The 13,221-nt window shown below is 38.1% G+C and overlaps 1 protein-coding gene across 3 annotated transcripts in view; it reads left to right on the forward strand.

The window, feature by feature from the left end:
* Nucleotides 1-13,221, forward strand: part of ATAD2 (ATPase family AAA domain containing 2) — a 64,409-nt gene that overhangs the window by 1,850 nt on the left and 49,338 nt on the right. For all 3 annotated transcript variants that reach the window (XM_059672795.1, XM_059672794.1, XM_059672796.1), the window contains exons 2-6: nt 7,792-7,940; nt 9,216-9,265; nt 11,742-11,907; nt 12,213-12,318; nt 12,785-12,872. In XM_059672795.1, coding sequence (XP_059528778.1) covers nt 7,792-7,940; nt 9,216-9,265; nt 11,742-11,907; nt 12,213-12,318; nt 12,785-12,872 — 559 coding nt within the window. The remainder of the gene's footprint in view (nt 1-7,791; nt 7,941-9,215; nt 9,266-11,741; nt 11,908-12,212; nt 12,319-12,784; nt 12,873-13,221) is intronic.

Consider the following 13,221-nt stretch of genomic DNA (forward strand, 5'->3'; position numbering starts at 1 on the left):
CTGCACTGAACTCAAGTCACTTTATAACCTGTGTCCAAGATAGTAATTATTTCAGCGGATACGTATGGAATGTGTATTGTGTTGAGGACGGTGCTGGGTCCTGTGACTGTAATCATGGATTGAGTACTGGCTAAATAACATAGGTGCTCAGAACAGCTGTTAGTTTTGAATCTCAACTTACCAATCACCAGCAGGTTCCTGCATGTTAAAAGGTGACACCCGCCACGTGGGTAATGAGAGTTGAATGCGATCATGCATGTCAGGAGGTGACCTGAACAGTTGGCATGGACTGTAGTGAGGTCGCGGGTCATTGTCAGTTACTAAGACCACAGTCAGGTAATGGCCACCCTGTCTTCCCAGTTGCTCAGGCCAGAAGCCTTCGGGTCATCCTTGACTCCTCTTTCATTGTATATATTAGCACGTTTTGTGGGCTTGCTTTCACCATGTATTAGACCACTTCTCCTCATTATTGCCATGCTGATTCAAGACATTATTGCCTGGGTTATTAAAATAAATTCTTGACTGGCCTCACTGTTTTCCACCCTTAATGTACATATGTGTTGTGGATTGTGCTTGCTCTTACAGAACTTGGTCTAGCAAAGGAGACCTAACAGCAATACGTATGCAGAGACTATTTGCCATAAATGTAATTTCTGTGACATGTGTTGGATGAGCAATTAGCACTCAGCTAGCTGTTGTAGGGTAGAAAGGATTTTTTTTCCAGGCCTGGCTTATATCTTTTTGACACATAGTATTCCTCTCTTTCATAAATCCCCTGTGGACCAAGTGAGCATGGGATTGGATCAAAATAAATGGATAATCCTGAAGAATGGTGTATTCATGTTGACAAAGCCCACCAATACCAAATAAGAAACATACCTTTGTGATTAGACTATTTTCCAATTTGGGGACATTACATTTGATTAAATTATAGCTTGACTCTTTTTTGGCATTTATCATGTATTTCAGAAACTTAACACCCTGATTTTATTTGGGTCTAATTGTATTTTTTAGCCTCCTCAACCACAGTCATTGATAAAGCATTTCTTAGAGTAGGTTACTTTTAAAGATGGTTAAATTTATTCATATTCATCAACTTGGATTTTTCCCCCCCATCTAATCTCAGAGGCTGACCTTGGCTTTAAATTCTGAAGGTACCAACCTATAGTCATCTATTAACTGCATTCTACATTCAGAGAGAGAAAGGGAGAAAAAGATAGAAACATCAATGATGAGAGAGAATCATCAATCAGCTGCCTCCTGCATTCCTCCTACAACCTGGGCATGTGCCCTGACTGCAAGTCAAACTGTGACCTCCTGGTTCATGGGTCGACACTCAACCATTGAGCCACACTGGCTGGGCCCTCATTCTACATTTTGAATATGGTCTCACTCAACTGGGCTTAAGGATTTTTCCCCCTGATTTGTATGGATTCTCTGAATTTTTTATTTTAATTTTTTAAACTTTTGCTTATATCTACCAACTTTATGAGTTTGGATGCCCCCTCTGGTTTCCTTTTCCTTCAGAGTTAGACTAGCCATTGTCTATTTCTATGCTTTCACAGATCTGGGCTCTGATTTATTAAATTTAGGATTGTTTCTTACACTGAAGACTCAGTTAAGGATGGATAGTAAGGAGTTTGGTGGTGATTGTATGTTACGTTTGGGTTGTGTTTATGTACACTTTTTATTCTCTGTGTTAGGTAAAGTAAAGCATGCTATAGCCTGTAGAAGATACGGTTTTTTAAAATTGTATATTTATTTAGAAGTTGGAAAAGATACTCTAAACTTGACCTTGATGGGTACAACATATGGGAGGTTTTTTAAAAACTTGTAATAGACTTACAACCTAACTATATTTTTCCTCTTTTAACACTTTTAAAGACCTATCAGTGCTCTCAATAATTAAGTAGGCTTTAGCCAAAGAATAAATGAGGACATTACATTTTCAGGCTTATTAGTTTTCAGATTATGTTTTCTCTCTTTTTTTTTACTTCTTAGGGAAACTTTTTCTGGTACTGCATGTTGTAAAAATGTAAAAAATAGGAAGTGAAAGTCCCCATTTTTATCATTCAGTGTTAATTACCATCATGAGTTGGCTTTTAACTTACCTCTTGAGAATTATTTTGATTTAATAATTGCGTTAGTTTCCTTTGGAAATCAAATGTACATAAGATAATTTATCTATGACACACAAAAATTGCAGATAACCTAAGTGTGATATATTAAGCAATTTGTTAAATACATTCATGTAATGGGTAGAATACTATTGATTCATTTAAAAAGATTTTAGAATACTATTTCACAACATGGAAAAATGTATGTATTACTAGAAAACAGTTGCAAAACATAAATAGTATTCCAATTTTTAACTGAATATTTTTGCACAGGAAAAGAATTCTGTGTATGCCAAAAGGTTAATGTGTGTTATCTGTGATTGCTGCCTTCACTTCACATAATGTCTTTTATAAGAAACATTTTTGAAAATTACTGATATTTTAAAATTCTCCCATGCGTACCTCTAGCTGATTCACCCAAAACCTGTTTTTATTTTTTTCCTCCACATAAGGAGAGCCAGTGATTATTTAGGAAGGATGGACTAACCCACTCACTACACAAATGAAAGGTTCACTTACACCATGTTTCTCAAGGAATGTTTTTTCCTATGGAAACATATTTATTTTATTATCCCTAGGAATATGGTGACATTTACTTCCTTTTTTGTTAAAATACAGATACATAAAATTTACCATTTTAACCATTTTTTTAATGTACAGCCTATAGTATTAGTACAGTCACATTGTTCTGCAACCATCACCACACTATCCATCTCCAGAATTTTTTCATCTTCAAAAACTCTGTACCAATTAAACATTAACTCCCCATTCTTCCTTCCTCCCAGCCTCTGGTAACCACCATTCTATGTTCTGTCTCTATGAATTATAAATATTGTCACACAAAAAATGCTTCTTTTACTGTTTTCTTCTGAGTGTCAAAAAAATTTAGCTCTATATTCTATTGTACGTTTTTTAAAATTTTTATTGATTTCAGAGAGGAAGGGAGAGGGGGAGAGAGATAGAAATATCAGTGATGAGCATCATTGATCAGTTGCCTCCTGCGCGCCCCCTACTGGGGATGGAGCCCACAACCTGGCATGTGCCCTTGACCGGCATCTAACCTGGGACCCTTCCGTCTGCAGGTGGAGGCTCTATCCACTGAGCCAAATCAGGTAGGGCTATATTCTTTTTTTTTTAGTAAATCTTTATTGTTCAGATTATTACATTTGTTCCTCTTTTTTTCCCCCCATAGCTCCCCTCCACCCAGTTCCCACCCCACCCTCCGCCCTCACTCCCCACCCACTGTCCTCATCCATAGGTGCACGATTTTTGTCCAGTCTCTTCCCGCATCTCCCACACCCCTCTCCCCACCAAGAATAGTGAGTCCATTCCCTTTCTATGTCCCTGATTCTATTACAATCACCAGTTCATTCTGTTCATCAGATTATTTATTCACTTGATTCTTAGATTCACTTGTTGATAGATGCATATTTGTTGTTCATAATTAGTATCTTTACCTTTTCTTCTTCCTCTTCTTAAAGGATACCTTTCAGCATTTCATATAATACTGGTTTGGTGGTGATGAACTCCTTTAGCTTTTCCTTATCTGTGAAGCTCTTTATCTGACCTTCAGTTCTGAATGATAGCTTTGCTGGATAAAGTAATCTTGGTTGTAGGTTCTTGGCATTCATCACTTTGAATATTTCTTGCCACTCCCTTCTGGCCTGCAAAGTTTCTGTTGAGAAATCAGCTGACAGTCGTATGGGTATTCCCTTGTAGATAACTGAGTTTCTTTCTCTTGCTGCTTTTAAGATTCTCTCTTTGTCTTTTGCTCTTGGCATTTTAATTATGATGTGTCTTGGTGTGGTCCTCTTTCGATTCCTTTTGTTTGGGATTCTCTGCGCTTCCTGGACTTGTAAGTCTATTTCTTTCACCAGGTGGGGGAAGTTTTCTGTCATTATTTCTTCAAATAGGTTTTCAATATCTTGGTCTCTCTCATCTTCTGGCACCCCTATAATTCTGATGTTGGTATGCTTGAAGCTATCCCAGAGGCTCCTTACACTATCTTCGTATTTTCGGATTCTTTTTTCATATTGCTTTTCTGGTTGGGTGTTTTTTGCTTCTTCGCATTTCAAATCTTTGCCTTGATTCTTGCGCTCCTCTGGCCTGCTGTTGGTAGTCTGTATAATATTTGTTATTTTAGTCCGTGTATGCTTAATTTCTAGTTGGTTCTTTATCACAACATCCAGGGTCTCATTAGATTTCTTGAGGATCTCAATAACTTTATCGGCGGCTTCTAGACAGTTCTTGAGAGACCTTAAAAGTGTGGTTCTGAACTCAATATCCTCCATTGACAGTTTTGTCCTGTTTCTTTGTCTCCGCATTTTTTATGCTTTCTTGGTGCACCCCCTAGTGGTCTTTGTGCACAGTCTTGTTGTAGTTAAGCCTTCTTGTTGTAGTTAATACTAGGGGGGATTTGACCTCCAGGCCAACTGGCTGTGAGAATCAGCTGTGTCTGCAGTGGGAAAACTTCTGTCCTCTAGGGAGGTGCTAATCTGGTCTTTGCCTGAGGCTATCTGGCAAATGGCTCTGCACAGGGCTTGGGCGGGGCGGGTCGCACAGAGCGGGTGGAGGGAGCAGTTATGGCTGCTCTCAGTCCCGTCCCCAGGGGCTCTGCCTCTCAGAGTCCCAGCAACCGCTGCAAACCTCGGAGAGAAAGCTGCCCTCGAGTTCCGACCGATGCCAGACAGTCCCGCTTCTCCCGTTTGAGTCTGGGTCCCTAGAGACTCGCCCAGAACTGGAGCTCAGAATCTGAGACTCCCTCCTGATTGAAAACGACAACAGCGCCCTCAGCTACCAGCCCGTTCCGCGCGTACCTCCGCACCTTTGTATTTTCCACACTGCGCCTCCTCTGAGTCTCGTATGCTGTTCTCTTTCCTTCTAGTTGAACAATTTCCCCTCAGCCAGTCTTCCTGTGGTTCTGGGCGATGTCCGTTCCGTCTTTTAGTTGTATTTGTGAAGTGGTTGTTCAAGGCAGCTAATTCCGGTGTTTACCTATGCTGCCATCTTGGTTTTCTCCAGGGCTATATTCTATTGTACATTTTTAAGCTGCTAAATTTCTCCCACCTCAGTTGGTTTAAATAGTTACAAAGGAGATCATTTCTATCATCTTTTAATGTCATTAAAAATAAAACTATTACAAGTATCCACTGGAATCTAAAAACCATAGTTATTTGATACCTGTCTTAGAACATTAAAATAATACATGAATAAGCTTTCTAAGCAGTCAGAAATTTTTACCTTGATTCTTCTCCCCTCTTTTAATTTGCATTTCCAATCCACTTAATCCACAGCATTTTATCTTGATATATTTTTATGCTTTAAATTCATTTATTTGTGTATTTGTAAAACAAAATTTGAATTTTTTCCTACTTTTCTAAGCTCACAAGGCTCCGATAAAAAATTTTTGTGTATTGAATTATAATTAATATTCAACTGAAAAAACATCATAAACATTTTGATTAATATGCTTAAGCATGGGAAGATTTCCCAATTCATGTATCTGTAGATAAATCTTACTGCTATAGACAGTGTTTGACATCAGTTCCATTGTTTTTATAATTTTAAGCACTGAAAACATTCATATAAATAAGTAGAATGTAATGAAAGAAGATTTGCTTAGCAGTGTCATTCAGTTTTTCTGGCTTTTATGCCAAAAATCATTTGCCAAAATTTATTTTTAATGGTCTCTTAGCTTATTTAGGTCTTCAATTTTGTTGAAAGCAAAGAATTGGAAACCACTTAACACAGGTAATGATTTTGTTGCCTAGTTTTGTCATTCAATTACTTAACACCTACTCTAGTGTTTTTCTTTGTTTGGCTTTGTGAAGGTTTATAATGCGCTCCACAGTAGTAAGATTCAAAGTGAGGGAGAGAGAGGACTCTGGGTAAATGAAAGAGGGTGCCTTGTTAGTTAAGGTTGCCTTCTCAAGCAAATCAGTTTTAAGAAAAAGTACCTGTGGAAGTTGAGAATCTGGAAATAGTCTCTTCAAATTTTCCTTGGAAAGTCTTACGTTACCTTACACCCATGAAGATGTAGGTGTTTGTTTTAAAAATAGTACACTTACCTAAAAGTGTAGGTATCTTTTTTTTCAAACATCCTTAAATATAGGGATGGGCAAAGGTAGGTTTACAGTTGTGAGTACACAAAACAGTTTATTATTTATTAATTATTATATAATTTATTTGTATTATAACTGTAAACCTACTTTTGCCCACCCATGTATCATAAAAGTACACTGATAAAAGTGCTAACAAATCATACACATCACTTAGTATTTTATTAAATATTTTCCCAGTTCTTACACAAATCCTTGTGGTATACATAATCTTTATCTTGTGAAACAATATTCTGCCCAAAACAAAATCAAATGACAAAATGTCTCAATAAAATGAAATAATTGGGTAAAGCCAGTGGGGGCAGGGAAGATTAATTATTTTTTAGACACTTCCTGGTTTTCTAACCTTATCAATTTTCAGAGTAGTAAGGCATCTATCTATAAATATAAAAGCCTAAGTGACCAAACAACTGGCTGACCGGTTGCTATGATATGCACTGACCACAAGGGGGCAGACGCTCAATGCAGGAGCTGCCTCCTGGTGGTCAGTGCGCTCCCACAGCAGTAGTGCCACTCAGCTGACCAATAGTCACCAGATGCAGGGCTCATGGCTGGCCACCACAGCCCAGAGACCACAGTGGAGCGGCAGTGAGCCTACCAAGCAGCAGTGGAGCTGGGATGAGCAGAAGTAGCAGGCAGAAGTGGCAGGTGGCGTTGGACTGCTGGTTTTGGCCCGGTCCCCAAGGCTTTGCCAAGGGATCCCACCAGTGCATGAATCTGTGCACCAGGCCTTTAATTAAATTGTAGAGTTGTTAGGTACTTTTGCCCTCTAATGTAAAAGTATCCTTTATACATGAGGTGCGTATGAACTTTTGAATAGTTTATGATAGCTCTGTAGCTCATGAAGTCTATTGTGCAAAAAATAGTTACATAAAGCTCTGATTTTTACAATAGATTAATATACCTAAGCAGCCTTTGAGTTCAAGCTGTTGGATTACCTGGGAGAAATAGGTAACTCCTTTTTGTCTCTCAAGCCACAATTATAATTCTGAGAGCCTAGTTATTTTAAGATTGCTATCAGTGATTGTATGACAGACAGTGGTGTGTGTGTATCTTTCTAATTTCTGTAGCCTTAAAAAAAGGAGTACTTATTGTTATGAACTGTCACAACTTTTTTTTCAGTGATGGAAAACTTCTGTCTAAACTACTTGCTGTGAAATAGAACTAAAATCTCAATAATCAATAAGTCTTGCCATAGCCGGTTTGGCTCAGTGGAGAGAGCGTCGGTCTGTGGATTCTTGATCGCCAGTAGGGGCGTGCAGGAGGCAGCTGATCAATGGTTCTCTCTCATCATTGATGTTTCTATCTCTCTCACCTCCCTTCCTCTGTGAAATCAATAAAAATATATATTTTTAAAAATCAGTGTCTTACATTAGCCATTTCATAGACATTGCTGATATCATAAAATAATTCTAGATACTGTTGGGAAGATACAAAATGATTCTGCACAAAAAGCAGTTGTACAAACTTGTAATCAGAGAACACTCTTGGAGTAGTTTAACTTGGGAATTTTGACTAAAGAAAAACTTAGTTGTCCTTCTTAATTTTTCTTGAAGGATGGGTCTTCAGTTAAGGAAGTTGAAACCTACCACCGGAAACGTGTTTTAAGGACTTTGAGAAAAAATGCACAGAATTCTTCAGATTCTAGTTTTGATAAGAATATGGAAGTAACGGAGAAACATGCTAATGGCAGGCATTTTACAAGGTAATACAAGTTTTTCAAATGCTAATTCAGAATAGTTTTAAAGTAATATTTTAGGATTTGCATTTAATTTTTAAGTGTGTTCTTGACTGCTCATCAAGATTCCAGGGTTATAAAATGTCATTTATAAATAGTTTTATTGAAATACACCCAAGCCCATTCATTCTGTTTATGACTGCTTTCCTGCTTCAAAGTTAGAGTCGTGTGAATGTTTGTGATAGAGACTATCAGGCAAACGAGCCTAAAATATTTACTAAACAGCTTACCAACTGCTATAAGGAGAAAAGTGCTTCCCTTCCTCAGTAGGCAAAAAGGAAAGGAAAAGTAAAACACCCCTTCAGTCATTGTGTCCTTTGTATCTAGTTCAGCCGTGGGCAAACTACGGCCCTCGGGCTGGATCTGGCCCGTTTGAAATGAATAAAACTATTGAAAAAAAGACCGTACCCTTTTATGTAATGATGTTTACTTTGAATTTATATTAGTTCACACAAACACTCCATCCATGCTTTTGTTCTGGCCCTCCGGTCCAGTTTAAGAACACATTGTGGCCCTCGAGTCAAAAAGTTTGCCCACCCCTGATCTAGTTGGAACCTAGTTTATAAAAGTAGACCTACATGGTATGGAAGGAGGGGCCCTTTTTATGAGAAAAGTCTATGAGCCTGTTTCACAACAGGTTTCTTAGACTTTGTTTAGCCATCCTATATAATAAAAGCCTAATATGCTAAGTGTCTGGTCATCTATTCACCAATCAAAACATAATATGCTAATGATATGCTAAGGCCACTCAACCACTCGCTATGATGTGCACTGACCACCAGAAGGCAGACACTCCAACCGGTAGGTCAGCTTGGTGCTGGGGTCCAGCCAATGGGGACTGAGCGAAACAGGCTGGACACACCCTGTAGCCCTCCCATGGTCCTGCCCCAGCTGGCCAACCTCCTGCATCCCTCCCTGGCCCCGATCGTTTACTAGTGGGGTCCCTCAGCCTGGCCTGCACCCTCTTGCAATCTGGGGCCCCTCACAGGATGTTGGAGAGCCAGTTTTGGCCCAATCCTGCAGGCCAAGGGACCCCACTAGTGCACAAATTCATGCACCGGGCCTCTAGTAATTTATGTAAGCATAAATATTCTCAAGCTATTTTTTAGTGTTTGTAGGTTTTTATGTATCTACAGTTACTTACTCTCCAAGCTGATTTAAATTTTTGTACTACGTATATTATGAAATACAGGATTTAAAATTATGTCAATTATTTTGAATCATTTAATTTTTTTTCAATAGGCAGTTGGCCAGACAGCAGGCTGATAAAAAAAAAGAAGAGTGCAAAGAAGGTAAGTAATGTTAAAGACATTTTTTGATGTTGTTAATTCTCACCCTAAGATACTTTTACATTGAATTTAGATTGAGTGGGAGAAATGGAAGGAGGGGGAGAGAAAGAGAGAGGAAAACATCAGTGTGAAAGGGACACATTGATCAGTTGCCTCCCGCACTCACCCCAACCAGGGCCAGGGAACGACCCAGTTATGTGCCCTTGACCAGGAATTGAACCTGAGATCCTTGAGTGAAGGCCAACTCTAATTATTGGGCAACACTGGCCAGGACTAAAGGCATTTTGAATGTTAAAAAAACATAATGTTTTGTTTATTAGGTACATTGCAGTACATACAATAAACTTCCCTTATTTAAAGTATACAGTTTGTTTGATTTTGACAAAAGTATATGCTGTGACATCACCACAATAAGGTAGTGAAGAGCAGTGAAGGTAACCATCACCCCCCCCCGCCCCCCGCCCCAGATTTCCTCAGGTCCCTTTACTATCCCTCCTGACCCCCCAACCTTCTCCATGCCCTCTATCCCCCAAAGTTCCTGAGCAACCACCAATCTGCTTTTTGTCACTATCAATTCATTTGCATTTTCTAGCATACACTACTTATAATTTTATAATTCTATAAGTAGAATTATACAGTAGGCATTCTTTTATGGTCTGGCTACGCAGCATAATTACTTTGAGAATCATCTATGTTGTTGCCTTTTGTTGCTGAGCAATATTCCATTATATACATATTAGAGGCCCGATGCACAAAATTCATGCAAGAGTAGGCCTTCCTTTCCCGGCTGCTGGCACGGGCTTCCCTCCAGCCGCTGGCAGGCACCCAGGACCTGGGCTTCCCTCACAGCCCCAGCTTCATCCAGAAGGTCGTCCGGTCTAATTAGCATATTATGCTTTTATTATTATAGATGCCACAATTTTTCCTGCCCCATCCCCCCACCCCACCAGTTTTATTGTGATATAATTGACATAAAATGTTGTATAAGTTTAAAGTGTTCAAGGAGTATTGATTTGATACTCATATATTGCAAAATGATTACTAAAATAGCTTAGCTGACACCTGCTTCTTGTCACATGATTACTATTTCTTTTTTGTGGTGAGAATATTTAAGATCTACTCTCTTAGCAACTATCAAGTATGTAATACAGTATCATTAACTATAATCACTCTGCTGTAGATCCTCAGAACTTACTCATAGCTAGAAATTTGTACTCTTTGACCACCATCTCTCTTTAACCTTTACCCTCCAGCCCTTGGCAACCAGCATTTTTGTCTCTTGCTATAAGTTTAGCTTTTTTAAATTCCACATAAAGTGATATCATGTGGTATTTATCTTTCTCCATCTAACATACTTCACTTAGCATAGTGCTCTCAAAGTTCATCCATGTTATCGCAAATGGCAAGCTGTCCTTCTTTCTCATAATAGTTCATTGTGTGTATACAGCAGGTCCTCAAATAATGTCATTTTGTTTAATGTCGGGGTTTTTTTTTATTGATATTTAGAGAGAGAGGAAGGGAGAGAGAGAGAAACATTGATTGGTTGCCTCCTGCAGGCCCCCTACCAGAGATGGAACTCGAAACCTGGGCCACATGTGCCCTGACTGGGAGTCAAACCGGCAACCTTTTGGTGCACAGGACAGTGCATAACCAACTGAGCCACACTAGCCAGGGCTATCCTCATCTCATAACGTCGATGAGATACTGTAGGAACTTAATTCTTTAAATTAATTAGCCTAATGTAAAATTGGTTTCATTATGTGTCATTTTGCTTAAAGTCACAGAATCTATTTAGAAGAGTGTTACGTGAGGACTTAACTATATTCCTTTTCTTTTTTGTTGTTTGTTAATCCTTAACAGAATATTTTTTTCACTGACTTTTAGAGAGTGGAAGGGAAGGGAGGAGAGAGAGAGACATCCATGTGAAAGAGACATATCAAATAGTTGCTTCCCACACACACCCTGACTGGGCTGGGGATTAAACCTACAACCCAAATATGTGCCCTTGACGGGAATGAACCTGAGATACTTCAGTGCACAGGCTGACCCTCTAACCACTGAGTACACCAACCAGCGCTCCATGTCTTCTTTATCCATTCATCCATTGACGGACAGTTAGGTTGTTTCCCACAATTTCCTTCTTTCTCCACCCCTCCCCCGCCCGCCAATTTCTTTATTCATCTTTGGTTGGATGTTTGGGTTGTTTTCAGTTTGGTGCTAGCACAAAACTGCTTTGAACATTTGTGTCCAAGTCATTGTGTTATATATACCTTTGTTTTTCTCTTGAGAATGGAATGGCTCGATTATATGATAAGAGTATGTTGTAACTGCATTTTTGTTTTCTAATATTTTAATAAAGGCTAAGTTCAAGATACTATAATTCTGTTATGTGAAAGTGTAGCTGTTCAGTCGTTTATTTTAAAGTTCTTTTCAAGTGCTATTTCTATTTCTACTTATTTTCATGTATTCATCTATGAAGACAAAGTAATTCCAGTTACTCGGTCATTGAGGACTAGAAACATTGTTCAGACTCCAGAACACTTGCATGAAGAGAATGGTGATGTTGAAGTTCGCCGCAGTTGTAGGATTAGAAGTCGTTACAGTAGTGTGAACCAATCTGTGCTATTTGATAAACTTATAACAAAGTAAGTAAAAATTATTTAGGTCAAGATGATTTAGGTGACAAAAACTTTTTGTTGGGGAGGGGTCATGTGCCTAGCCTGAATATTTAATACATTTAGTTTATGTTAAGCATAAAGGAGAATGATTACTAGAGGACTTTATAAAAATTCTATATACATATTTATTTTTAAAAATATAAAAAATATACAAATAAGAAATAGAGATATTTAAAATGCCAGTAGTCCAAGAATACAATGGAAGGAAAATTAAGTTTTTTAAAATGCAATATTTTACAGTGTTGGCTTATATTTATGTAAATTTTTTTAAGCACTGCTGAAGCTGTACTTCAAAAAATGGATGACATGAAGAAGAAGATGCGTAGACGGCGAATGAGAGGACTAGAAGACTTGACAGTGTTTAATGAAACAGAAGAAGTAAATATATTCTTCCATCAAGGGGATGATTTAATAATCTTTAACCTTTTCTATAGGACCTATTCATTTTTTGGTTAAATTGATCATCGTTTTATTCAGCATTTGTTTGATTAGTCAGTAGTTATGGCTGGAGTTCTAAGAGTTTATGGCTGTAAATATATATATATATTTTTTTTTAAATATATTTTTATTGTTTTTATTGATTTTTTACAGAGAGGAAGAGAGAGTTAGAAACATCGATGAGAGAGAAACATCGATCAGCTGCCTCCTACACACCCTCCACTGGGGATGTGCCCGCAACCAAGGTACATGCCCTTGACTGGAATCGAACCTGGGACCCCTGAGTCCACAGGCCGACAAACCAGTCAGGGCTAAATATATTTATTTTAAGCAACATTGGAAGGTCCTATTGAATTTCTTAAATAAGTGTACTAAATGTTAATGGCTTTTATTTAAATGTTTTTAGGGGAATCTTAACATGTACACAAGAGGAAAACAAAAAAGTATTCAAAGAACTGATGAAGAAACAACTGATAATCAAGAAGGCAGTGTGGGTTAGTCTTTTCTCTTGTTCTATCCCTGAGTTTGAATATTAGTACTTTTATTTAGTAGAATGTAGCCTTTTTATTTAGAAGCTGTAACAGTTATGGTAGTTTGGGAGAGATCAGAGGAGTGGTCATAATTTAAAAGAAAAAAGTGAGGGCAGGGAGAGCTTAAATGATGGTATGTTTTGTTTGGGAAAGTATTTGAAATCAGCTATTCTAAAGCAACAAAACTGGTTTTCTTGTGTAGTACAAGATAACACATATCTACAGATAACACATTTACCTATTTTAATTTTTAAAAGAAATTATTAAAGTTTTGCTATTCTGTTTAGGACTTTTCTTGAGTGAAAACCAGTTG

The sequence above is a fragment of the Myotis daubentonii genome, chromosome 17 (assembly GCF_963259705.1).
Source record: "Myotis daubentonii chromosome 17, mMyoDau2.1, whole genome shotgun sequence".
Taxonomy (NCBI): domain Eukaryota; kingdom Metazoa; phylum Chordata; class Mammalia; order Chiroptera; family Vespertilionidae; genus Myotis; species Myotis daubentonii.